Below are 26,664 nucleotides of genomic sequence, written 5' to 3' on the forward strand. Positions count from 1 at the left end.
GAAAAAAATGTTTTTCGAAAATCGAGCTCCGTCACACGAAAATCCGTTTTTTTAAGGCGAATAAGAATTTTCCAGGAAAAACCACTTCAGCCATTCTTTAGAGAATCTTGCCCTCCATCTTTGTACAAAAAATCAGAAAAAAGTAATGACAGGATTTTGCACAAAGTGCAGCAAAGTGCAAAAAACCCTATTTTTAGGTAGTTTTTGGCCCAAATTTACCCAAATATAATTTTTTTCGAAAATCAGGCTCCGTCACATTTTAGGCATTGCCATTTTGCAACATTGTGCAAAAAACCAGAAAAAAATAATGAGTTAACACTGAGAAAAGCTATATTTTCTTATTTGGTTAAAGGGAACTTCCCCAAAATACGAAAATCCGTTTTTTAAGGCGAATAAGAATTTTCCGGGAAAAACCACTTCAGCCATTCTTTAGAGAATCTTGCCCTCCATCAAAAATTTTCATCGAATAGGGGGAGGGTATAGAATAGTGAAGCGTCATTTATGAGAGTTGGTGACTTTCAATATTATCAAATCATGGAGGTGGAGGGGTGTCAAATAGTACAACGTCCAATTAGAGAACCATGTCAACTGTAGGAGAATTTGAAGGAACTTTCTGAGAAAACATTTAGTTTCTTCAAAAGTATGAACATTTTTGTTTATATTTTAGACAAGAGTACAATCCGTGCCATAATATATTTGCACTTTTGGCTAATTTACCATTTTTCGAAAATTGAAGTTCGAGCGAGAATGTCAATTTTAAGCCCTCAACTTGATTTCATCGATTATTTCGATCTGGGAGGGATTTATTGGTTTCTAAGCTATATTTCAAGCCCTAATGGACCATTTTTGAACTTTTGGATCCTCAGATCCTAAGGTCCTCTTAAGTCTAGCGTTTAAACTCAGAGTTAAAACTCTACCCTTCGAACCTACTTTAGAGCACTTACAAATCGATTGTGGTTTCAAAACACCCCGGTGAATTTCCCTTTTGTGCCCTTTTGTGTCCTTGATTGTAGTTCAGATTGACCAAGGAAAACAACAAAGGAGTTTAGTGAAATGTAAACATCTAAAAATTGTAAATTGAACTTTTCCAAGTAGAGAAGTAAAAATTTCATCTCGTAGTTTTCATCTCTAAGGCCTCAAAAATTCTAAATACCAACCTGTCTCGTTTTTTGATCACCTATTCTCGCGCCTGCTTCACGCGTAAAAAGACGATCTTGGGCTAGTTGTAAAGCTTCATCTAGCCTGGATTCAGTAGCAGCACTATGTTGTAAACGATCAACACGTTCCAGCAACATTTTCTCATCCGTATAATCACTGAATCGAATCTCGACATTGGCTCCCATACCATACTTGATGACGCCGACTAACGACTTTTCAGGGCCGACGGGGAATTCACTGACAATTTCTCGAATGAATTCTTTTTGACGTTGGAAATCTTCTTGGGTAACGGATCGAGACGAATCGATGAGAAATGCGATATCAATTCTTTCGACATTGATACAACCAATGGCTGACGCTACAAAGATGGAGAAACGAGAAATGATTTCTTAAACTTTTCGAGGAGTCTTTCAGACAAAATTTTTGACTTGATCATTGGAATAGGGGCATATCACGGCAGTCAAATAATAAAGAGAAAGACTAAAGGATTTAGAGAAAATCCCCTCGGAAATTCACCCTCTAGAAATTTGCTTCAGGAAGATTACCCTCATTTAATTTTATCAACGTGGTCTTAATCTAAAACATATCTGTGTTTGAATTTGCCTGAACACCTTCAAATATGTACCTTAACTTCGTGTAATGCCGACATACCTTGTCTAATTCCGCCATTAGCAACTACATGGTCTTTAAAATGTTTATAGATAAAACCTTCTGAATAAGCTGTTTAAAATATCACTCTAACTACCCGTAACTACTTGCAGGCCAGTTTGTTGCTATGGCGGAATTAGACAAGGCATGACGATATTACACGAAGTTACAGTATCTTCATTTTAAAAATTTAAAATTTATTAGTATAGAAAGACTGTCTTTTTCTCAAAAAGTATCATTGAATCTAGTCTGTACACAGACCCGGTATCTACGGCTAATTTCAAAATTCATTACCATAGAGGGTCTGTTGCCATTGTCTTTTCTGATTTGAGATTTTTCAAACCGACTGTTACGATGTAGTACGGGTGAGAGAGGGGAGACGATGAGAGAAGTGTTGCTATTTGTAAATCATACTTCATCGCAGAGGTTTCCGTACGCAATTTTTTTTATCAAATAGACAAAGCGCACAGAGTGTATTACGAAACGAGTCTACAGAGTACATTGAATCCTGCAAAAAATGAAGACATATCACTTCACAGGAAGCAGCAGGAAGAGTTTTGTTTTCCTTAAATATTAAACAAACATACCATCAACTCCTCTCTTTCCCTCAGGACCGGCTTCTCCACGTTCTCCCTTTTGTCCTTTGATGACACTGTCCCCTGGTAGACCTGGTTTTCCAGCATCTCCAGGTAAACCACGTCGACCAAATCGACCAGGAACACCCGCAGTTCCGGGATCTCCATCATCTCCCGCTTGCCCTGGAAAACAGAAATGACGTGAGATTGTTAGGTAACACGCTTTGGTTTTTTAAATTGAAAATTTACACCCTGGAAAGCTCGGAATATATAGCTTATTCCCGGCCTTTCATTTAGCCTTAGAGTTGTCCAAGTTTAAATATTCATTGGTTAAGGTTCAAATTATAAATCTATCAGAATTGATTTCGATCAACTAACAAAGATTTAAAACGAAATTAAACACCTTTATTCTTCTTTGTATTTAATGGGGGTATTTAGTCCAATCAGTTGAAAAAAATATAACAGATGTAAAAAATAAATCGGTGTTATACCTTTAGGTCCAACTTCTCCCTTGACTCCACCAGGCCCTCTCCCGCCTTTGTCGCCTGCAGGTCCTTGGAGACCACCAGGTCCAATAACACCTTTCGGCCCTTCAATGCCAGGTTCTCCAGCGTCACCATCAGGTCCTTGAATACCCTTTTCTCCTGGCGATAGTTTCTTCATTTGTTCTTTTTGTTCTAAAGGTGCGGTAAAGAAAAATATATATAGCTTGATTGCAGTTGAGTTATTCACAGAATTCCCCAGGGAATGTTTCAGTCTGCGCAACAATTATTTTTATGGCGTGAGATGCTAGGCAATTCGATCTGCCTAACCAGGGTTCAGTATGCAGTGCTGACGAGTCCTAATAAGATCGAAATGCATATCTCCTGAAGGAAGATGGTATAATTGCTATTATTTGATTCAGTAGCCGTCCTGCCGTCACAAAATATCGAATGATGTTCATAACAATGTTCTCAAAACAATCAGTTTTTCAGACCAGTTGTCTATTTTGAATGGAAAAATTGCCAGAATCGCACTGAAGTTTATTTTTTCTAAAATATTTTGCTTAAGCTCCCGTAATTTCGGTAATACCGACAAGATGCATACAGAGTTTTATATGGCTGTCACTCTATAGATGACGAGCATTGAAACAACGTTGTGCGCCTAAATGGATAACTTATGAATGTTTTATTTTCGTCTGACAGACCAAAGAAATCAAATTCACAAAAGGTATAAGATACAGGACAATATTCAACACAGCTTACCGGCGTTTGGTTCGCTACCACGTTCTCCTTTCTTTCCTTTTTGTCCTGGTTCACCAAATAATCCCATAACTCCTTCTTCACCTTCGTCTCCCGTCAAGCCTGGTTCACCACGCACAGTTTTTCCTTCTTCTCCCTTTTGGCCTGGTTTCCCGTCTTTCCCGTTGGCTCCTGCTTCTCCAGATAGACCAGCGTTTCCCTGTAAAGAAAAAAAGTTTGGATATTGAAAACAGTCAGTGTCGAATAGGGAAGGATAAAACTAGTTTTGTATTGATCACTAGAGTGGTAGAGACTACTCTTTCCCGAGGGAGGCAAGTAAATAGGGACCTCTGTGCCTAAATAAGGAGAGATTTTGTTAGAACTCGATGTTTTCAACTTTTAAGTTATATAAAAGGCTTTAAAGATAATTTAAAGTTTTCCCAGAAATCTACTTTTTACTGAAATTTAGAAATTTTTAGAAATTCATGAAACTGTAATTCAGAAGACGAGAGAAGGAAGCATTTATTCTTAACTCATCACCTTAGCTCCCATTTCTCCACGTTTTCCTGGTTCGCCAGCAGCTCCTTTTCGTCCTTTTTCTCCTGCTTTTCCATCAGCTCCTCGCTTACCGTTTAACCCGTCACTTCCCGGGTTTCCTTTTTCGCCACGTTCAGCAACAGAGAAACCATCTGCATCCGGACCTTTAGCTCCAATTTGACCAGGTTCTCCTTTGTCTCCAGCTTTGCCCTGTAAAGTTATAAAAATTGTACAGTTTGTAATTCCATAACCCATTTTTTTTTATAGACTATATTTATACAGTTCGGAATCGTAACTCTCCAGGATTTAATAACTGTATTTTAATCGTAGACAGTTTAGAACGTTAGGCGAAAATAAAAAATGTAGTGTTTCCGGAATGTGAGTGAAGGAAAAAAGCTCTCATGCGGGTGGCCGGAAAAACAATTTTTTTGCTATTTTTGATAACTTAAGATCATTGAAATAGAACTTTAAAGATAACTTTTATGTACAAACAGTATGAAGTAAGCCCTGAATACTAATATATCAACTACTAACAAAAGTCTGCGGCCGGGTCAATAAAATTTGTTTTTTCATCCGGCCGGTTTCCGGAAGCACTACATTCTTTTTATTTTCGCCTCACTAAATGCACAATTTTTATTACGTCACTTTCGATGGAGGTAGAATATCCCAGCTCGGATTCTGCACTTGATACTTAGAAACAAATAGTAGGAGTAAGAAACTACCATACATTGATTCCTGGTTCACCAACAGCACCCTTGGGACCCATTACTCCTTTAACACCAGCCATTCCTGGATCTCCATCACTACCAGCTCGTCCTTTGAAGCCAACTTTGCCTGGGAATCCAGCAACTCCTGAAATGAAAAATACGGCACATGTGCTGAATGACTAGAAAAACATATAAATTATCGAGTCTGTGGCAGTGAAAATTTAAGAATGAAAATGAGATTAAAAATCCACTCCAAAGACCCAGGAGGTTGATATTCCAGAACTATCTGAAAGCTGCTGAAACTGCCATTACCGATAAAAGTAGAAATTAGTTCATTTTTTGCATAACACAGAACCATATCAACAATATACTCCATTGTCAGTGGTTATTTAAAAAAGTAGGGATACCAATTATTGAACTTCTTGTTTCAGTAAGCATTTTTCGATAGTTTACCTGAAATTCCGGAAGGTCCGGGTGGACAAGTAGGACATGGCTCCGCTGGGAAACCTTTGCTTCCTTCCGGACCAGCAGATCCTCGGTCTCCAGGTTGACCATTGTCTCCTTGTTGTCCTTTGAATCCTTTGGTGACGGGGCATTCTTTGCCACAATCTGCGATGGTATCAGGTCCTGTAAGATCAGAATGAAAAGATCATGAGTCAAGAACTTTAAAAAATAAGATAGATTTCTTAGAAAATATAAGGCATAAATAGCATCTCCAAAACTTGAAATATTGAGCAAGAAAGTTTTTAAATATACTAAAATTTGTACCAATAATCAATGCCAAATACTTTCGAGACTAGAGTGCGGTGTGTCCAGAAAAAAGCGGAACCGATTTATAAAATAAAATCTTAGAAACTCATTATCTCATAAGTGTTTTAGAACAATTGAATTAAGGTGAAAATTCTTTGTTATAAAATTAGGATTTTTGAAAAAGAAATCGAGAAATTCATAAAACTCCATCTTAATTATGAGGAATATTTATCCTGCTCCGCTTTTTTCCAGAATAACTATATACTAAATGCAATAATTGAAGGACACCGCAAATCGTGTCCTTACCCCGTGGCCCAGCATATCCTGGTGGCCCAATAAGGCCGATGATGCCAACTTCTCCTTTGGGCCCAGCTTCTCCTTTATCACCTACTTCAGCCACTGGAGTCGATGCCGGTTCTCCTTTAGCTCCTTGTTCACCGCTTATTCCTTTGAACCCAATATCTCCAATTTCACCGTCCGGTCCTGAAAAAGACGTTCCATACAGTTGAATCTGTATATAGACATGGCTTAAATGCACTGATTTAGTCAGTTGACAAGCATTTTCTTTTAATTCAGGTTGAAATCTAACAGAAGTTCACAAGGTTTGACAATTATTGAAAAATGTTCGACAACGGCCTTTGTCTTAAATTTTTGTTGAAAAGCATAACACCAGCAGACAGCAATAATTATAATTTGATATTAAACTAATAACTTTTTATTTTAGGACGGGAGGTCATACTAGATATTGCGTCTAAGTTAGTTACTGAGACGTCGCTATCAATGATGCCTTTGAGCCTCATGCCAAGTATTGCATTTTGTTTGCTGTTCTGTGGATCTGACTTGGTGTGAACATAACCGTGATTATCTCAACCATGAGTGCTATTTACACAGACATGAGACTGCCAATCCCCTTTTCATATGGATTTAAATGAATTAGGATTAGCAAACATCAAACGTATCTTATGTTTGTCCCGATGAAGGTCACACGTATTAGTATTATTTTTGTTCTCGTTTTTCTTCTCTCCAGAAATTGTATACCATAACAACCTTATCAAATAAATAACTGAAAAGCTGCGCATGATGTGTAAATATTGGGTTTGACACTCGAAAGAATGTATCAGAAAAGAACAGTGTGATGGAGTATTTGGTTTCAGCAGAAAGGGATCATAATTACATCATTTAGAAACTCCACCGGAGGGGTTATCGTTCAGGTATTTCTTTTAAAGCAAGTTGCTTCGTGTGTTTTTAAGATTTTCATTGGATCAGTCAGACCATTGAGATGGAGTGCGGTATTTATGGCTGGTCATTTCAAATATGGTAATTTTCTGCACTCCGTGCTACTTTGTAGCTTTTAAAAGGGATATGGAAAAAAAATATCACTATTGCGAAATATTTGAGATAAAAAAATCGAAACAGAATTTTTTTAGATGTTATGTAGAAATTTGTCGCTACAATTGACACTAAAGGTTAACGATGATATAATATGGAATAAAATGATTCTTGATATAAAAAAACACGATAAATACCTAGAATAAGCGACCATTAACAAGAATACATTAAAAATGAAAACATGGTATCATAGATGGACTGTTATCCTCATTTTCATATCATCTAGTGTTCAACCATGGGAATTGGACGTGTGGCGAGGTCCAAAAGATATGTTTGAAGTCAAAGGTGTCGAGAGACAGTGTGATGCTTTTAACGCGAATGATAGAGGTCCAAATATGTGTGATTGTAAACCTCAAGATTCGACATTATCATCCAAGGTAGCTGAAAGAGTTGGTTGTCATAGGGCGAACCATTTCGGTAAGACTTTTATTGGAGTTTATTTATTTGCTGTAATGTTAACTATTGATTTGACAAAGTCGGTGAATAGTAGGTCACTCTTAGGTTCCAAATAAACGGAAACCCCCGCTTGTTCATTTTTTGAATATTTTCCAACCCCCCCCCATCCTTCACCTTATTTTAGGTTTTGAGAAATACTTTTTCCAGCCCGTTTTTTTAGAACCTAAGACTACCTTTTAAACTCAGCAAGGAAGAAAGGAATCTCATAACAGATCACCCATTCTGCGAATACCACGCTCTGCTCTACAGGAATATGGTGAATGTGACTCTTACGGAGCCATGGTCTTTAGCCTGAAAACGTACCAGCTCGGAGCTATCAGAAAACTCTTGCAGGTTATAAAGAAAGATGTCTCTTTCCAAGACCATTTTTCATGACTTTTTCATCTTTTTTTAGGTTGTACATCATGGTTTAGCTCAACTATAATACACAAAACGACAAAAAGTGCTAGACTAATCGGTTGCATGGAATGTCGAACCATCCAGAAGATCTCCATATGGAAAGCAGTAAATGTACAATACTCAAGTCATTTTGATGATTTCAAAGGGTTTTGGATAGACGTGACAGAAGAAGCTCTTCGAGTACTTCGATATGAAAATCACCTTCTAGTAAGCATTAAGTTTTGAGAGGGAGAGCATGTGTGTTATTTTGAAAACTAGATTTGCAATTCTGATAACCTCAATAGACAATTTTGGTTTGTTCTCAGGATTGAAATTGAAATATTGAAATTTAGGGTGTCGAGGTTGCTGTAAAATGATCTAAATAATGGATCATTTTAAATGAAGCTAGTGAATCATGGAAATTTTTTGCAGGGGAAAATGCACGCCTATGGGCCTTCACTGAAATAAGGGTATTGTATTTTTTAGGAGTTGCGCCAAATGATCAATCTTTCCGACAAATGGGCTGGTCAATTAATGAAGATCGATTTCCCACAAAACAAATGCGCCATTTTGAAGTTTGTTGGCAAAGCAACACGTAAGACATATGAAAGAGAATGGTGACATTATTATATCAGTTTCAAAAATAACAATTTCCCCACAAAAGCACTAAGCTGCTGACATCGTATAACGTATTCGTGCTCTCTGAGATTTGGTAGAGGTCTGTGATTCAGACTATATGTTCGCTATTCCGGATGGTCGACATATTTTTCTTTAAAAAAGCTTATTTAGGAGTAATAAAGCTGTAAGGTAAAAAAAAGTCAGATCTCTGAGATGCACTCCTCGATTTCCGGATATTTGACTGTCCGTTAGGGCACTTCCGGATACCTAAATTGATTGTTCCTAAAACCTAAAAGAATCATCTCTTTACAGATCCGTTGCCAAGAAATATTGTTTCAATACTCTTCGACAGTAGACGACCATCACCAACAACACGCCAGCCCCAGACCCCAACGTCGGCAACGACGACATGTCAGAATGGCAGTAGAGTGCCAACATGGCTTTATGTGGTGATGGTTTTATTAATGATGACTGTCATTGTTTTAACCGCTCTCATCATTATATTGTGTAAGCTCAGGTAACACTGAATTTATTTTCATTTATAATCTAAAATATATTTATATACAAAGCATGAAAAATAGCTACAAAGATTTATTTCAGGAGACAAGAAGAGATGGAATTACAGCTGTTATATTCATTATTTTGTTGTCACTATTAATATTATGATAATCGTTTATTCATTTTTTTCTTTAGTTCTGTAATAATTTTTCAGTTTCTTCGGGGTTCCCCATTGTATTAGAGAAATCTATTTTTTTTTGTAAGGGATTATCCTGCTGTGTTGCAGCGAAAATATATTCAATTCAATTCAATTCAAGTTCACGAATAGCATACTCAATAGTTTTGAAATAGGATAGAAATAAGAGTTAACTTCAAGTACGTCTTTTACTTTTGAACAGAAGAGTATTATATCATCATATTACACCATCATTAAGTCATGATTTCGTCATTATAGAGTTGAAGTCAAAGAAAAAGATGGGAGCATTCTGAAAGACCGTAAGTTATTTTGCATTTTTTGAAATTAATTTTCAGATGCACTCGGTAACGAATCATATAAGTAAAAAAAAGTAGGTTTTTTTTACAGGAGCAAACTATATAAGAACAAAAGACTTCGATGGCCAAAGTGTTAAGAACAAGTTAAGAACATTTTAAGGCTTTGTGGACTTAAAAACACCCAATTTCTTAGGAAAATGGTAAAAAATGCTCACAAATGGTCAAGATAAGAACATGTTAAAACAATTTTAGGCTTAAAACTCAAAAGGTTAAAAACATCCGAAGGCTTCAAAAAATTTTGGATGTTCTTATAAAAGTACGTTCTAGAAAGTATTGCATTTAAAAGAAAATGATGATCAAATATATCAAGTGTATTGAGTCATTGAGTAAAAATCATTAGCGAGCGTCGATCTTGCTTGGCTAATCAAGTGTCAAATACTTTTAGTAAGTTTATTTCTAACTCTTTATAGACATGGAACTTGCATCAAAATCATCAACCGACAGTCAGGGCCGTCCATTTTCATTAGCAGAATCTATCCTCTTCAAAAAATCAACCTCAGAAAGTCAACACAATGGAAAGACCATAAAAGACCAAGCCCAAACTGACCCTAAAAATGCGTCTGATGCAATGTACATAGACCCTAAAAATGCAGATGAAATGTATATCGACCCTAGAGGAACAATTGACCAAACAGAATTACAGCAGGGTATATCATATACCCCACTCACAGCGTTCAATCGTGATATCTATACGCAGAGCCAGACTGCACCAGACGATCAAACTTTATATACTGATCTTACTCAGACACAGGATTACGAAGGTCTGAAACAGGCTAATGGAAAAGACTACGGAGTACCAAACGCAACAAAATTTACAAATGAGAGCATTCAGAAACAAAGTAATCTTAATGGTAATTTGGCTGTTTCAGAAGACATGTATTCGCCGTTAAGTTCATTTGAGCAGGGAATTTATCAATAAAAAGTTTGATTGGTGAATAAATTGAAAGTAGATACAGGTTGAATTGAGTACCAAATTTAAAAACGTTAAATATTGGCGGATACTGATAGCCTATAAGATCTATCAATGGATATTGTTTATTGCTTCTGGTCATTAAATTAAAGCTAAAGCTCGTGTTTAGTTCTACTCACTCTCTTCTACCATCACATCAAATTAGTATTAAAAATTGTGTTATTTTTATCACAAATCGTTAAATACTGTAATAGAACTGAAACTATTCCTCTACTCATCGTTTTCATTTGCTTGGAGATATTTATGTGAAGCCTAGGAATTATTAGATAAAGTCAAAAAGAACCCTTACCTTTTTCTCCTTGAGCTCCTTCGCCTCCTTTCTGTCCTGTCCTTCCAAATTCTCCGGGGAATCCACGGCTTCCTTCGTCGCCATCGGGTCCCTGAGGTCCTTCGGGTCCTTCTAATCCAGGAAATCCACTAAATCCTGGACGACCAGCGTCTCCCACTTGTCCTTTTGGTCCAAGTGATGGTGGTTTGGGCTATCGAAAAAGAAGAAGGCATTAAAGTTTTTATTTGTGGTAGACATGAAAATACACTAAGTTGAGTAGACCGACTAAATTTACGTTTTCTAATTCAATTCGCTAAATGACACGTTAGCTCATTCAAAAACAACGTATCTTAACGCTCTATTGGAGACTTTTATGCTATGCCAATGTCATTTTACCTCTCCGGGTCGTCCTCTCTTTCCTTTGTTTCCTTGTTTTCCTGCTGGTCCATCTTCGCCCTAAATAATTCAAAACAATACGTAATTTGACACATGATAGACTGGAGTCGTTTATAATCCATATAATACTGCTATATGATAATATCGGTTTGTATGAAGAAATTTGTGCCCCTTCAATTATTTTTACTTCTTTTCTACTATGGTTAGTAGTAATAAACGAACTAGTCGTTTAGCATGCTATACTAGACTGAGGTAAACTCGAACCAGATTCTAGCTGATTTCAGGGTTGATGGGTTTACTTTAACAACTTTAGATTATTATCACTTTGTTAAATATTGTGGTCAAAAATAGCCCAAAATATGAATTTAAATTTTACACTATAATTTCCTGCCTTTAATATAGGTTAGGGATCGAATTCGATCTGTTTGAAGCTAAAGGCTCTTTCAGGCTCTTCGAATATTAAGAAACCATAGAAAAGGTTGCTAAAAGGTCCTTTTTGGCTACGTTACGTTACTTAGCGGATTCCGAATGCAAATCGAACGTTTTCTTCCATAATGGCGGAATCCTATGAATATCCAAGACCGAGGATTTGCTTCCTGTAATTTTCAGGTGATGTTTTTGTATAAAAGGTTATGCCATAAATATCATGGTTTCAGTGTATATTACTTACAGAGAGACCAGGGAAACCACGGAATCCATCACGACCACCATCACCAGGTTGTCCATTCACACCTTTGATGCCTTCTTCTCCTTTTGACCCTTTCATACCCTAAAATAAAAACAAACCTTGTATGAGGACATGACAGCCTTTCAGTAGGGCATGAGACGGTATTAAAGATAATGTTTTAAGTAATATACAGAAAGTCAAACATCTGGTGCCTGAAGGAAGGAAGCTTTTATATCTAGTAGGCGAATGAGGAAATTTAAGCGATTTATAGCGATTTTACCGACGAAGAGGAAAACTTTTATGACAATCTGGTACGGCGACCGCCATACCTGCCGTACCCTTTGCGTCGTGCCTGCCTGCCTGCCTGCCTGACCATTGAAACTGCTACACGAAAGCTCATCTCCCATAAAAATAACAAAAATAAGAATACTCACAGCAATTCCCTCCTCAGCATCCATACCAGGATCACCTCTCAAACCTTTGTCACCATCAGCTCCCTAGAAAGGTCAAAGAAATGGGTAAACAAAGAATCAAGCTGTTTGAATCTGCAAGAACGACGTCGTCCATCTAATATTTATGTTGCGTTATGAACACAAGTGGGACAGGGAGCTATTGTTTTCACAATGAGATAAAGAGAAAATCTAACAAAAATGTTTTTTTGGTACTGGGATTATCATGCAGCCGAAATAGTACAATCCATAGTACTTTACTTTCAATTATCAGATAATCTAGGCAGAATATCATTGGTGATGATATCATTGTCGATACTTACTTGAATACCATTGACATCGGAGTTGTAACCAGGCTGTCCACGATCACCAGCGACACCCTTTATACCTTTGTCTCCAGATTCTGTAATGTTTGCAATACATGGTTTTCCTTTTTCGCAACCTTCTGACCAAACTAATCCTGGCTTTCCTGGTGGCCCAAAGTCTCCCTGAAAATGAATCAAGCATTAAGTTTAAAAGTAAGAATAAAGTCACATACGTCGACTACAAGAAAAACTATTTTAGTTAGCTAAAAAAAGATTACAGACAGTATGATAAAACTTAAAGTCTGGGATAGAAAAAAGTATACCAAAATAATTTGGATTTAATAAGAAAGGGTATATCTTTAAGTATGGAACTTATATGCATAGTTATAGGCACAGTTTTCGAATTTTGATAAAATTTTCAGAAAGTAAGTCTGATTTTGAAACAAGCATATAAGAATAATTAGGATGCTTTAATGACAGCCGAAGCATTTTAACTATGGAACTTACGGGTAGACCTTTTTCTCCTTTCACAAAGCTGGTAGCCAATCCCTATAAAATAAAAGATTTTTTAATATACTAAATCGTCCTTTCAGATTGAAAATTAGCAACGAAATCATATTAGGTTGAACATCTTTTTGTATCTTTTTTCAACATACAAGAGAAGGTTCAAGTTATTCAGATTATGAATAATGGCAAAACTAATAATGTTGACAGCATTCAACCCTGGGTTATAGTGAAACTTTATCGTTTTAAATAAAATTGATTATTTACAAAATATTCCAAAACTTTTTTTAAAAGGGAATGCATCTTCAACTTAAGAGCGCAAGTATATAACTTACAGGTTCACCGGTGTCGCCATCTTCTCCATCCAAACCGATCGAACCATCTTCTCCGTCTTCACCCTGGTCAAATTAAACAGAAACCTTTAAGATGGAGTCATTCTTTTGAAGAAGAAGAAAATCAACAGCAAAGATTATTACCGTGAGGTTAGATAAGCAAGAACAACAACGATTAGACTGGATGGATTCAACTAACAAGTATTACAATTGTATTTTCAGTACCTGGCTTTATTAGCAAGTTTGGAATAACCCGCAGTTTTGCCCAACAAAATCGAGGATGGTAACAAGGTACCACCGTTCTCAGTTAATCTAGACAAATCATAAGCTAACCGTTTCTGTTGCAGAAAAATATACATAAACTTGCTATGGTAGATAAACAAGGAAGGGTGTTTTTAACATAATTTTAATAATAATTGATCAGATACTTACAGGCATTCCAAGCATTCCTTCGTCTCCTTTCATCCCCTATACAGAGAAAGAATAATAGAAATTAGGTTCCAGAAAATCTTGTGCGCATTTTAGAACACTGTTAAAGTAAAGTCATATCCTCTTAACATTCCGTTAAAGACAAAAAAAATACATTATTTACCTTGAAGCCAAGAAATCCGTTTTCTCCTGGATCACCCTACGAAATGAAATTTGAAATATTTAAAAAAAATAAGAGATTACCAGAATATCAATTCACTAAAGATACTCACTAAATAACATGCAAATGGATGAGAAAAGTCAGGGAGGTTTAAGAGCTCCAATCCTATATCGAATTTTAAATTGATTAATGGGGCCCCCCAAACGGTTTGCGTGAATGCGTAAATGGGCTTTTTCACTTGCGTGAATGCGTGAATTGGAAAGCTTTACGTGAACAAAAATTGCGTGAATTACGGAAAAACATTGCGTGAGTGCGTGAATTTAAGAACAAAATTTGCGTGATTGCGTGAATTGAAGGTCCGCTGGGGGGGGGCCTCATTAACCAAAACATCCTTTATCTTTGAGTTCAAATACATTAATCGAAGCTCTTCATAGGAACTGAAATAACAAAATTCATCAAGCAACTCACATCGTCTCCTCGTTCGATTTCAAGATCAGGATTGTAAACAGCAGGTTGTCCTTTGGCACCTTTGGGTCCTGCTGGTCCCTTGTACCCTGGAGGTCCACTGAAGCCAGCCACACCAGCGGTACCAGCTTCTCCCTAATAACCAAAAATCCATATCTAAGTTATTGCGTATCTAAGTTATTGTACATGGCAGGTCTAGAGTATATCACCATATTTCCCTAACACCCTGCCTGGAAGTGCTTGGGATTCGAACACATTGTCCATTGCAGTGCAGGTCTTTGATCGAAACCTTCACACTACCAATCGGCAGAATGTTAGTGAGACACATTGATAGCCTTATCTAGATGGTGAGTGAATGTATACAGAGTTTATCGTTATCAAATTGCAAATGCATAACGATCAACTCGGTACATAAGTTATTGTACTCTGCTTCCATAGTAAGGCTTTACATAAAATGCTGTTACATAAAACTGACTTTATTTTCTATTGAGATGTATTATAATTATCTGAAGATATTACACTCAAAAACGGTTTTGGGAATAAATAAGTAAATTTAGGATAGCTTGAAACTTACAGGTCTTCCTGGCAAGCCACAACCACCGTCACGACCAGGTCTCCCTTGAACTCCTGGAACACCCTAAAATACCAAAGAAAACGAAAAATAAGAAATAACAAAAGTTTTTTAACCAGAGTTTTCAGAAACAGTGATTGTAGAGTTAGATACCGGGTGCGCCACAAAAAAGTTTCTCTCTTTGAAAGTAATTTTCTCGAAATCTAAAAATTTTAAAAGAACCATTTCTGTTTCGTTGGAAAGAAGAAAGGTAAACTTAAATTTTGATGGGTCATTTATTAAATTCGATTCGTTAGATTAAAAGTTATGCTCAATTAAATAAAAAAGTTACTTTCACAAAGTGCTCGAAAACGTTAAAAACCGACCTATCAAATTTTTATTTTAAATTTGGCAATCGCAATAGCCTTTACATGATTAAGAGCATTTTTCAGTAACTAAACACATAAATTTTAAAATTGAAGGGTCGAAAGGGTTTAAAATCTTCATCAAAATCAATTTAATTTACTTTTACCGAAATTTTCCCTAGGTTTTTTGGTGCTAGACTGGATAAAGTCTGTAAGACTGGATCTACCTCGAAAGTATATTTGATGGATTTTAATGAATTTTACCAGATTTTTGGCCTTTTTCGACGATTTTTCTTTGGACTTTTTCTTTCATTTTTTTCCTTGTTATAACAAAAAGTCATTTAGAGAAGCTATCATTTTTAAACGACTGAAAACAAAATAACTGATTATCATGTAATTTGCTTCTGTTTAATTTGAAAAGTAACTTTTTTTTCGCATAACTTTTGATTTTTTGATCAAATGATTAATGACCCATTAAAAAATTTAATTTATCTTTCTCTTTCCAATGAAAGAGGAATGGTTCTTTTAAAATTCTTAGCTTTTTGTTGGCGCACCCGGTATAATCTTTTGTTTTGACATAGTGGGTTAACTTCTACAAAAGAATGTGAATGTTGGTAATACTCTTCTGGTGAAAAGAAAAGGTTGGACTCGAATAGTCCATTTCATGACGTCTATAAGTAGCCGTGTTCGGCTAATGACAGGCTTTTTATCATTGCTATTTAGTCTGCCAAAACAAGAAAAATGATAAGAATCAAATAATTCTTCATAAAGCAGAAACTACTCACAGGAATTCCATTAAAACCAGCATATCCCGGTAAACCGATCAAACCCTAGAAAGAATGTGAAATATAAATTTTTCAATATTCGAATAAGATGGTATAAATCCAACACTTGAAGGGAATCATTGAGTGATAAGAAGGACCGTCTAACATCAAGGATATTTTTCTAAGAAAGTCAAAAAAGTTAACAGTTAAAAACCAACTCTTTCAGTCTTTAATAAATATCGTTAAAAAATCATTTAAATGAAACTGTATATTGTACCTCAGCTCCTTCTGGGCCAGCTGGACCTCTTCGGCCATCGTCACCTTGGTCTCCTTGTGGTCCTCTGATACCAGGATTTCCTCCTTTTCCCTATGCAAACAAATAGGATGGTTCACATTTCCGATAAGAATGGTTACCTTATTGGAACTAAATTGTACGGGAATTAATTTTAGCGAAATTTGAACTCGCGAAATACAATTTTTTCCAATTATATAGAAGAATTTGAAAAATCCCTAAGGAAATGAAAGAAATTTGTACAAAAAAGGACAAAACCGCGAAAATTAAAACCCACGAAATGCAATTTTCCGATTTTTTTTCGACCGCGAATATTAGTTCCCGCAAAATTAGTTCCAATAAGGTAGCCTGTATCTACATAAAACAAAATCAACTTCCTCACAGCGGATGACTTAAAGTAACCATTCCATAAGTTGAATTAAATGAAAGTCAACAAAAGTCAGGAAAAACTTTGCGGTATAACCATTGATATTAAACAGTAAAAGGTTATGTACTAAGAGGAGTTATAGTCTATTCGTCGTGTTGTGAGTTCTGATTTTGTACATCGAGAACCAGAGAATGTGGTGATCTAGAGACAATTAAAACCTTAACGCAATCGACAACAACAATTTGACGTACCCGTACACCAGGTTGACCACGTTTACCAAAGATGCCATGTTGTCCTCTGGTTCCTTTTGCTCCTTTCACGCAATGTGTTGGAGGTTTGTATGGTTGACTGACACAAGTCTAATAGGTGAAAGAATAAAATTATTTCTTGTAAAAACAAACACAAACCATGCCTTACTGGTGAAGCAAGAGATCATTGAGCATCAACAAATGCTATTTGTAAAAAATGAAACTTTAAAATCTCAAAATGTCCAGCTTAGCCTTTCAGCTTTGCCATTCCAGGGCTGGTCTGCTGGTCATTGAATTCTAGAAACTTCTTTAATTATTAGTGCCAGATGGCGGGATAATCCGTCTTTTCTTTTTAAAATGAGTGCTTCATATGAGAAATAAGATCTTGTGAAGTATAGTTCGAAACTTTTTTTTAAAAGATATGTAATTTCCTTACCTCATTGACAGAAGGCTTGACTGAACCAGCTAAAGAAAAAAGAAAGATAGAAACTTAGTCTTGAATTTGTAAACGTTAAATTTCAAAGTTTTCAATGAAAATTATAAAATCATAATAAAATATATCACCTAAATAATAATAATATAGTGCAGAGTGTATGATTAATTAAAAATAATATCCATCAGTCATGCAATTCAGTTAAAGTGAACCATAGACTATTAAAAGTTTTTTATAAATTAGTCCGCTAGAACCACCTCAGAAAACAATCTACTTTGAAATCAAGTTGCGCTAAACAAGAAATTTCAAATCATTTTTGAAAATTTTAGTTTCTTTGCTATAGTACGAGGAAAAGTGATTCTGATTTCCAACAAAACTAGCTAAATAAAAACCTTCAGAACAGGCGAATTCTGGGATATCTCGTCCGTATTGGACAAGGTTAGCAAAAGAATCTGCTAAAAGGACACGGTCAATGACTTGTGCATTTGGACTAGTCACTCGTTGCAATGTTTGAACATCTACATCATCTCCAACAGCTAAGAAAAGAACGTCAACACCACGTTGCTGGAGTGTTTTGATTCTCCGATTCAATTCTACATCGTTGGATGGTGCATGGGGAGCTGTTGATACAACCAGCATCTAAGAAGAGAAGGTAATAAGTTTATTTAGAAGGTGGGATTTCCTATTATTTTGGTAACTTTTCAACGCGATATCACTAATCTGAGGATTGGATGATTATGGTTTGAATTGATCATTATTCAGTTTACACGAATTGACAATCAAAAAAAGACGATTAATAATAGTTCTTCTTTGTTATCCAGGTTTTATCCAGTAACACTTTTTTCTGTTGTTAATTCAAACCCCGACAGGAAAAAGCGTTCATTTCATATGCTCTATGTGCACGATGATGATGTTCTTTCGGGATTTTATGAAGTGCTCTCGTGTTTCGTTCAATTTATTATTTACAAACCATCATTTATAATATGAGCAGTTTTAACATCTTACCTTTGGTACGTCTGGTCTGGTTCCTCCGATCTTACAAAAAATGCGATCACAGGCTGTTGCCAGTACGTCTACTAATGTTCCTTGACCAGGGTTATATTGTAGCAAATTGATTTCTTTGAACAATCGTCTTGTCACATCTTGAGGGTCGTTGAAATCAAAAATGACCGTTGGATCTTTTCCATAAGATATTAATGCAGCATGTGCTCTGTCTTGGTTGATTTCGAATCGAAGCAAGGATTGCTCCACAAAATGTTTCATAATTTGAAATTCTTCAGGGTTTGCATTTTGATGTACAGCGAATGCAATATCGACCTTTCGTTTGCATACTAGATAACAGGAATGAATGAAACAAAAGATGAATTCAGAGGTTTAAACCCACTGCAAAAAACACGTGTAATTTGATATTGGACAGAACTGCAAATCTATGGTTAAGAAATTAAATTTTAAAAGGATTTCCAAGAAAAAATATTTCAATCATGAGTTGGGTTTTCGCTTAAATCTAGCAATTTTAAGGTTAGAGATCGAAAATGTGATTACAATATTCTAACACATCATTTGATTTTAAGAAAGTGATGATTTCAGTTAATAAATGAGCTCTAGAGAGCTGAAAGTTAACTTTGACAGAACGACAGAACCAACAGTAATCACTTAAATTAGAGAAAATTAAGATCATTATCTTACCATTTGTTGGTCCGACACAAACACTGCTTCCACATTTATCTTGACAACATTTGCTTGCACCATTACAATCAAAATCACTCTCACAAACATTGGACAATGCACTAATGGCACATGGTTGAGAAGTAGGAACAGGGCATTCACCAGGTTTTTCTAGAAAGGAAATGAAATAAATTGCATATTTTTGAAGAGTTATTCTTAAAAACATTGCACAATTTAATGATATGATTATAAAAGTGTAAAAGAATATGACAAACACCTGTCATAACATCCTTTAGTTTACCATTATCCCTAAGTCAATTCAAAATAAACAATTTATAAAACCAAAATGGTTCGTCTTGGAGGGTGGTGGCAATTCAAATTAACAGTGAAATAGCCAATTACGAATTAACTCTAGGTAATCTTTATCAGAATGATTATAGAATAATTATTACCTGAACAAGTCTCTTCTGCAATTGTATACAGCTCTGGTAACAAAGTATCAAAATCCCTTGCTTTAAAAATAACGTTTGAGGAAGTTGCGATTTTAGCCAACTGGTAAGTATTGACTTCAGGGCCTACACCAACTGCCACAATCTTGACACCATATTCTTTAAGAGGAGCAGCAAATCTTTCCAAATCTCCCATATCTTTGCTCACATCTCCGTCAAAGAATACAATCAGTACCATAGGTCGTCTTGATCTGACACCTCCTTGGAGACTGAAAATATCAGATGCAGCAAGTTCCAAAGCTTTGTCTACTCTAGTATCTGATTTCTTGTGTGGCAAAGCATCAATGGCTCTTTTGATTTTATCAGCCGAAGCATGGCGTACAAAATCAAAACTGACTTCAGCATCATTACTGTAAATGAGGGATGCAAATCGTGCTTCTTTTTGTGATACAACAAAAGAATCAACAATGTCTTTGGCAAAGTTTTTCATGTCAATGAAAGCTTCATCTCGTACACTTTTGGATGAGTCAAGCGCAAATGCAACATCAACAGCTGTTAAACAGTCTATAAAGAAAGAAAGTACCAAACATAACAAATCAGCATAAGAAGGACCCTTGCCCCATAGCAATATTCGTTGTTAACAATGTTGCAAATGCCCCATTTTTACTCATTGTTATCTTTGTTTAAAAATTTTAAGAAAAAATCGTAATGAAAAGTCATGCTATACCTTCATTTTATTAAAATGACCAATCAAATAAGACTGATAGAATCCAACTTACTCAAGAGAGGGAAAGTACATTTGTTGGAGCACCCAGACGAACAACATTTCATGGTTCCATCACATTCACCATCACCAATACACTCATCTTCTTCTCGACCTGTACATTCAAATGGTGTCAATGGTTTTCGACATTTCCCAATTTTCACTGTAAATAAGAGAAACAGATAATTGCTTGAGATGTATAATTCAACATTAAAATAATAAATGAGAAATTGCAGCAACTCCAGACATTTGATAATCACTCCTTCCTGTTAAGCTCTAACTCAGTTTCCAGATAACTGATAAAGAAAACTTGCCCACCAATCCTCCTTAATATATATTCATAGTATACGTTTTTTATAAGAACATTTTTTGAAGTCTTCGGATGTTCTTAACTTTCTGAGTTTTAAGCCTAAAAATGTTCTTAACATGTTCTTATTTTCACCATTTTGTGAGTATTTTTGTCCATTTTCCTAAGAAGTTTGGTGTCTCCTTGCGCAATTGAAAATTATTATACATACTGTATTCAAAGGAAAAAATAAGTTGTTTAGAAGAGTAGTTATAAACAATCTCAATAATCTCAAACGTATCAAGGACAGAGTAAAGAGTGATTGTTGTATTGGTTAAGAAATACAACATACCATCGCATGCTTTAGTATAGACATCAACAATAATTCCTGCCAACTCATCAAATTCAGCAACTTCAAATGAGTGGTCTCTTGGTGGTTCAGATGCAATCACTTCTAGTTCTGTTTTATTAACTTTATCAGTCACTCCAACAGTGTAAATTGTTACGCCACGTTCCTTAATTGGTGCAACTGCAGATTCTACGGATTGCTCACACAGTGTGCATTTACCATCAGTTAGAAAGATTAAGACTTGTGCTGTACCTTGTCTCATACCACCACTCAGGGAGAAAACTTGTTGATCAAGGACACGTAACGCGTCATCTGTAGCTGTCCGGTAACCTGGATAATCCAAGTTATCAATTCTGTTAAATATTTCATTTTTATCAAAACTGTCAGTAAGCTTGAGTTGGACTTCACCATATTCACTGAATGTTACAATAGCAACATGTGTTTTTGTAGCTGCTATTTGAAATTGGTCAATGATTCCTTTAGCGAAACGTTTAATTTGCTCATAACCCTCTTCACCGACACTTCCAGATGCATCCAAAGCAAAGACCAAATCAATATCTTTGGTGCAATAACCTACAAAAAAACGAAAATGTAGGAAAAGTCTTTGTTCTAGAAAAGAAAAAAAGAGAACTTTCTGATGTTTTAGAAATTTAATGTAACAATATGGTAAAGATTTAAATAAAAAAAAAAAAAAAAGCTTTTGCGCTCAAAATGGCTGAAAGTTTTACAATTAATGCATTAGAAATATTGTGTTATTGTCGTTAGTTTATCATGAGATTATATGTTTATCAAGTTTTAAATCACAGCATGAAAGCCTTTTTTATGACATTGAGTGAATTAAGAGGACAAGTTAGATGGCTTTGTGAAATTCCAAATAGATGAAATAACTCCTTTTTGTCAAGTTAATAACTTTCGAAGGATTTTTTGGATATGTTAATGTAGAATCGAAAACTCTAATCTGGTTTTAAGTGGACTTGACTGAGCATTCAAACTTCTGCTAACATTTCTTTGATGGCTGCTAAAAAAAGTCTTTTTATAGAATTTCATTGAAACAAAATCTTTTTCTAAAAGGAAAATAAAATAAAAAGCCTAATGTTGTTAGTTTTTCTTACATACAAGAAAGACATGTATATAAACATTTCATTCAATATTTTCAGGCAAATAGAAATAAAAAAGGCTTGTTTAACAGATCTTGTGGCTGGGAGCTCTGTAACTTCTTAACTTAAAATCTCAGCTTGGGCCTCTATCCTTAAAAAAGTCTCATTTCTTCATCTTAAAAGAAAATTTGATTTCTTCTGCTCAACTTTAGGTTATTGATTTATTGATTTTTCTGTCTCCGATTTCAATTTTTAAATTATACTTATAGCTGACAGAGATATTAGAGTGTAATGTATTGTACAGTGTAACTCAAACAGGCTAGCTCTAAAGCGCTAAAACAGCATCTAGTAATACCAATTGATTTTTGTGCTGCTTTTGTGGGACTTCAGCTTAAGCCATTACGTCATACATTGGGTTAAATTTGGTCTGAGTAAGCATTTCTTGTAGATATTGTATGGAGATTAGAGCTGCACTGTTTGTAAATGTGCTTCAGTGTTCAAAAGAAAGAAATTCTTAAAGTTATTGATAAATATGATACTTGTTGGAAGTTTTAATGACTGAGGGATTGAGCTGATACTTGTGTGGTGACATGGGTTGGATGGAACCATGATCGAGGTCATGATTAATTTTGGTGTGGTTCTTTGTGTCTTTGGCTTGGAGAAAACCATAGGCAGTTACAGAAAATATTGAAAAAGTGAAGAAAAAAAACACTTACCATCATTTAAAAATCAATCATAAAATGCAAAGGAAAGTAAAATATCATGCGAGCCTTGTTGGGTGTTTCTTTTGTTGTTTGTAGCCCTGTAAATCTGTAAAGGCTTTAGACGTCGACTTTTCAGGATGACCCTCTTGTTTAAAAGAACTTTACTCACTGCTTGGTTACCATTTTGGATTTTTATTACCCGTTTGTGGAGCAATTTTCTATTCTTGCGCCACAACTCGGTTTATATTTTTATTCGCACCTTAGCTGCCTGCCTTGCATGCCTTAGGCAGGAGGTGGAAGACAACAGGCACATTCTTTTTTGCAGGTAACAAGTCTGATAAAAGTGCCTGTTGCTTAATGATATGATTTTTATGTTCAAAGTCGCTATGCTTAGTAGCTCCGTTTCCACTTAGACTTGTTTTATATTTCTAGTAGTGGGAAGGAAGGTGTCAACTCGGTCGAAAAGTGTGGCTGTTGCTTAATTGTTTCTTGTCTTTATTACTTTATTAGACCTTTTTGTTGAATTAAATACGACATAATATCGGGTTACTTTACGAGAGCTGTCGTAAACCTATCTTATTCAAAGAAAAATATGGCCATGATGAAATAAAAAACATTGAAAAGTAAAATGTCGCCCACTGACACCCTAATGTGAATCAATAATATCCCCATATTAACAGAGGAAATTTAAAATAGTTATTTGTTGGTTTTTGTCAGCCAAAATTCTATAGTTTTAACATCGTGTTTGTTTTGATAATAATTTCATGTTATTCTTATTTGTTTGTGAAATTATGATGTAGTAAAATTTAGAAGAAATGGGTGCTTAGGATACAAAATATCAGTCTAATTGCTATGGACATTTATCCTTATAACACCAGATTATATACAATAGTTAATCCAAATTATGCGAAGATATTTTCCTTCAAATCTAGTATATCGACCAAGTATAGAGATCGCACATGTTACAACTTTTTATGGTAATGCTTCCATATTGCGACGCCCTCAGTTTAATCAAGTATTAAACCTTTTGATCATTGTTTATAAAAGGCATCCATAGACTCCCCCTAATGTTTAACAAACATAGGAGCTGTATCAAGAATTTATCAACTAGGATCAAATGGTTTTATGAGGTTCAATATTTGTATTTCTGTACCCTTTGATGATTGACAGCTTATTTGTTTAAATTATATCCGTTCCATGTCCATTTGCGGTTTGCGATGTCTAAGAGATAGGACAAGCGGCCATCCTGTGGTTATCACTCTAACGAATTTTTCCTTAAAACTTTATCATTTAAGGCTACTTTCTAGTTTTTCTTCGTCGTTGAAACATAAATAGATATCAAATAAGTATCAAATTAGGATATGGAAATGTATCGTTGGGTTTAACAATCTTTTAAAGCTTTAAGGAAATTAATTAAATAATAAACCCATCCAATTCCATATGTAAAAGTATGAAAAGATCCTTCACAACATAAGTTTGTGATTATTTTGATTGCCTGGTGAAGTACTTTAAACCGCAATCTCTTGTAATAAAACACACATTATATATTAAATTGAAAGTTTACCACTTTGAGTAGTGTTGGTTTTAAAGGTAATATCGCGGTTAAAGGTTTTGATAGAAAAACAGATCTTTGAAATCTGAAGAAAAGCCTAACTTTAAAAAATTTCAATTGATTTAAGATTAGTGTAAGGATGAAACACATTAAATACCCTATCAAATCGTTAGGTTTAAAATCTAAATTAAAATCAAAATTTAATTTAGAAATAAAGTTAGAGTGCAGTGCAGACCAATAAAAAACACTTCAAAAAAATATCAAAAAAATAAAGTAAATAAACTGCTGAAATAAATAAAATTAAGATTTTTTATGTATTAATTTCAAGGCCTTCTTCGCACTTTTGGGAACTTTTTACAAAAAGCCCCAAAAAAAACCTAGCTTTACAAGACATTGTTTTATGGTAACAAGTACCTCAAGAAGTGTAAAGAAGCCCTACTTGTTGACACATAACGTCATTTCAACGTTCGGATAACGGTATTTAAATGTTATGGACGTTAAAAAAACATTGCTTTGACGTTTCGTGTTCACTGCTTTTAATAAATACCTGAATTTTCTTGTGTATGTGTTGGATTGAAAAATGCTGCCACTACAAAAAGTAGCAACGGTAATAAATTTGTGTAATTCATATCGACGGTTTAAATCTCCATAAAACTCTCGTCAAAGATCTCACTGTGATATTTAAAAAGTACTCTTTTCAATGGTGTCTACCTTTTCCCCTGGTAAATAAAGACTCAACCAAAAATGTATAGATTGACTTCTTTATTTCTCTCTTGGGAAGTCAATAACGGTGACACGTTCCACCTGCTCTCAGCCTTGGTCAATGAATAAATGAAGTCAACTTTCGGTCAACATATTGGTCACTTCCGAAGTAAAGAAAAAAAGTAGAACCCTCTTTTTTGTGTTTTTCATTCACCCCCAATGACAGTATGGACAATAAGAAAAAACAAAGTAACGAAAAATCTGTACAATAGGGTTTTTATGATGTTGTAAAAAATTGTTTAAACTTAAAATAAAAGGACTGGGTTGTTATGTTTGGTTCGATGTTAAGATAAACATATTTAATCAAACAGACAAACATCATAGTCTGAGGAAAAACACACAAACACACAATCCTCTATGGTTTAAGTTGAAAGACTACATAGACCCAGTCCCCTTTTTTGATAATCCACTATCTAAACATTCATGGATGAAAATGACTAAATCCTAAAAAGATGATTAAAAGACCCGCTTTATAGGATTTTCTAAAAATCTTAACATTATTGACAAAGATAATTTACTGATTTTTCCGATTACATTAGGTCTAAAAAAGCAGATTTAATATGAGAAAAATAACCATTTTACCCCTAAGGATTTTTAAGTATGGACGCTCTATAGACTTAAACTGATTCGCGGGAAATCCGTCTGGTTTACTAAGTAGGGTTTTAATTGGTTTATCTTTACACCCTTGTTCTTCTAGCTTCAGTAACTTGAAAATTTATGTAAAGGACTTTTTCGATCACATTTAAGTTTTACTTAGCTTGACTATTTGGATATATGGAAAAATCTTTTCAAATTTAGTCAAGCTGTTTCTTTGGACCGAGATCGCCTCAGTCACGTTTGTTATTGTTTCTAAATTAAGAACTGAAATCAGCTGTAGGTTAGGGCTATATTGAGCTTTTGGTGACTATGAAAAAGTATAAAACCTTCCCCAAGGTTCACCACATATGAAACTTCCTGTGTGTATCAAAATTTGGAAGATTAAAGATTTAATCAGATTAAATTCATCATTCAAAATATCTGACGAAGAAAAGGACCTCAGGGTCTGCTTTCATGAAAGTCAAGACTATTTTTTGCAATATTGATTTATCCCTGCACAGATCTTAATGTCAATAAAATTTGAAGTATAATATTTCAAATAGAGTTTAACAGGAAAGCTTTATAGATTCTCATCATTCCGGTACATAATATCACAAATAATTGAGAAAGTAAACTTGATAATCAACTATTTGCAGTAAAAAATGACAAGTGAGGTGAATTTTGGACGCTATAGATATCGAGGTCTTGAGGAATCTACTGAGATATTTTTTTATAGGTTCATGATAAACCATCGTCATCATGTCTAAAGAATGCCCTATCTTGTTAGACAATTATTATCTTACGAACTACACATAGGTAATTTTATCTATGCATAAATCTATAGGATTATGATAAACCATTGTAAAGATTTCTTTCCAGAAATCAGAAAAGTCGAAAGTTGAAGAGTGCATTCACCAGGGGCAACATATCTAATGATTTGTTCATACAGGGAAATTACAAAAAACACAAGCTGTATTCACCCCTATCAGAAAATTCTTGAGTTCATACCAA

General features: G+C 35.0%; 2 protein-coding genes across 3 annotated transcripts in view; one reads left to right on the plus strand and one right to left on the minus strand.

Annotated features, from left to right (window-relative positions):
- LOC136822937 (collagen alpha-1(IV) chain-like) overlaps positions 1–25,144 on the minus strand; it is a 37,028-nt gene extending 11,884 nt beyond the window's left edge. Inside the window, exons 1-30 of one of the 2 annotated variants that reach the window (XM_067079240.1) lie at positions 24,863–25,144; positions 20,966–21,535; positions 20,344–20,490; positions 19,568–20,128; positions 19,137–19,286; positions 18,456–18,781; positions 17,843–18,089; positions 17,454–17,482; positions 17,021–17,128; positions 16,388–16,477; positions 16,132–16,176; positions 15,006–15,068; positions 14,435–14,566; positions 13,970–14,005; positions 13,810–13,845; positions 13,381–13,443; positions 13,049–13,090; positions 12,560–12,724; positions 12,222–12,284; positions 11,791–11,889; positions 11,121–11,180; positions 10,746–10,935; positions 5,902–6,078; positions 5,299–5,472; positions 4,866–4,990; positions 4,142–4,348; positions 3,626–3,821; positions 2,873–3,058; positions 2,394–2,564; positions 1,158–1,516 (exon numbers count right to left, since the gene is read on the minus strand). In XM_067079240.1, coding sequence (XP_066935341.1) covers positions 1,158–1,516; positions 2,394–2,564; positions 2,873–3,058; positions 3,626–3,821; positions 4,142–4,348; positions 4,866–4,990; positions 5,299–5,472; positions 5,902–6,078; positions 10,746–10,935; positions 11,121–11,180; positions 11,791–11,889; positions 12,222–12,284; positions 12,560–12,724; positions 13,049–13,090; positions 13,381–13,443; positions 13,810–13,845; positions 13,970–14,005; positions 14,435–14,566; positions 15,006–15,068; positions 16,132–16,176; positions 16,388–16,477; positions 17,021–17,128; positions 17,454–17,482; positions 17,843–18,089; positions 18,456–18,781; positions 19,137–19,286; positions 19,568–20,128; positions 20,344–20,490; positions 20,966–21,535; positions 24,863–24,944 — 4,899 coding nt within the window. In that variant the 5' untranslated portion in view covers positions 24,945–25,144. Of the gene's footprint in view, positions 1–1,157; positions 1,517–2,393; positions 2,565–2,872; positions 3,059–3,625; positions 3,822–4,141; positions 4,349–4,865; positions 4,991–5,298; positions 5,473–5,901; positions 6,079–10,745; positions 10,936–11,120; positions 11,181–11,790; positions 11,890–12,221; positions 12,285–12,559; positions 12,725–13,048; positions 13,091–13,380; positions 13,444–13,809; positions 13,846–13,969; positions 14,006–14,434; positions 14,567–15,005; positions 15,069–16,131; positions 16,177–16,387; positions 16,478–17,020; positions 17,129–17,453; positions 17,483–17,842; positions 18,090–18,455; positions 18,782–19,136; positions 19,287–19,567; positions 20,129–20,343; positions 20,491–20,965; positions 21,536–22,775; positions 22,921–24,862 lie in introns of those variants that run through there. The other variant, XM_067079241.1, reaches the window with a different exon arrangement.
- LOC136822938 (uncharacterized) lies at positions 7,010–10,491 on the plus strand. Its single transcript, XM_067079242.1, has 6 exons — positions 7,010–7,401; positions 7,835–8,046; positions 8,305–8,413; positions 8,749–8,953; positions 9,389–9,429; positions 9,897–10,491. The coding sequence occupies exons 1-6, from the start codon at positions 7,158–7,160 to the stop codon at positions 10,403–10,405; spliced, it is 1,320 nt and encodes a 439-aa protein (XP_066935343.1). The 5' UTR covers positions 7,010–7,157; the 3' UTR covers positions 10,406–10,491.
- Positions 25,145–26,664: the final 1,520 nt, after the last annotated feature.

The sequence above is a fragment of the Clytia hemisphaerica genome, unplaced genomic scaffold (assembly GCF_902728285.1).
Source record: "Clytia hemisphaerica strain Z4C2 unplaced genomic scaffold, Clytia hemisphaerica genome assembly, whole genome shotgun sequence".
NCBI lineage: Eukaryota > Metazoa > Cnidaria > Hydrozoa > Leptothecata > Clytiidae > Clytia > Clytia hemisphaerica.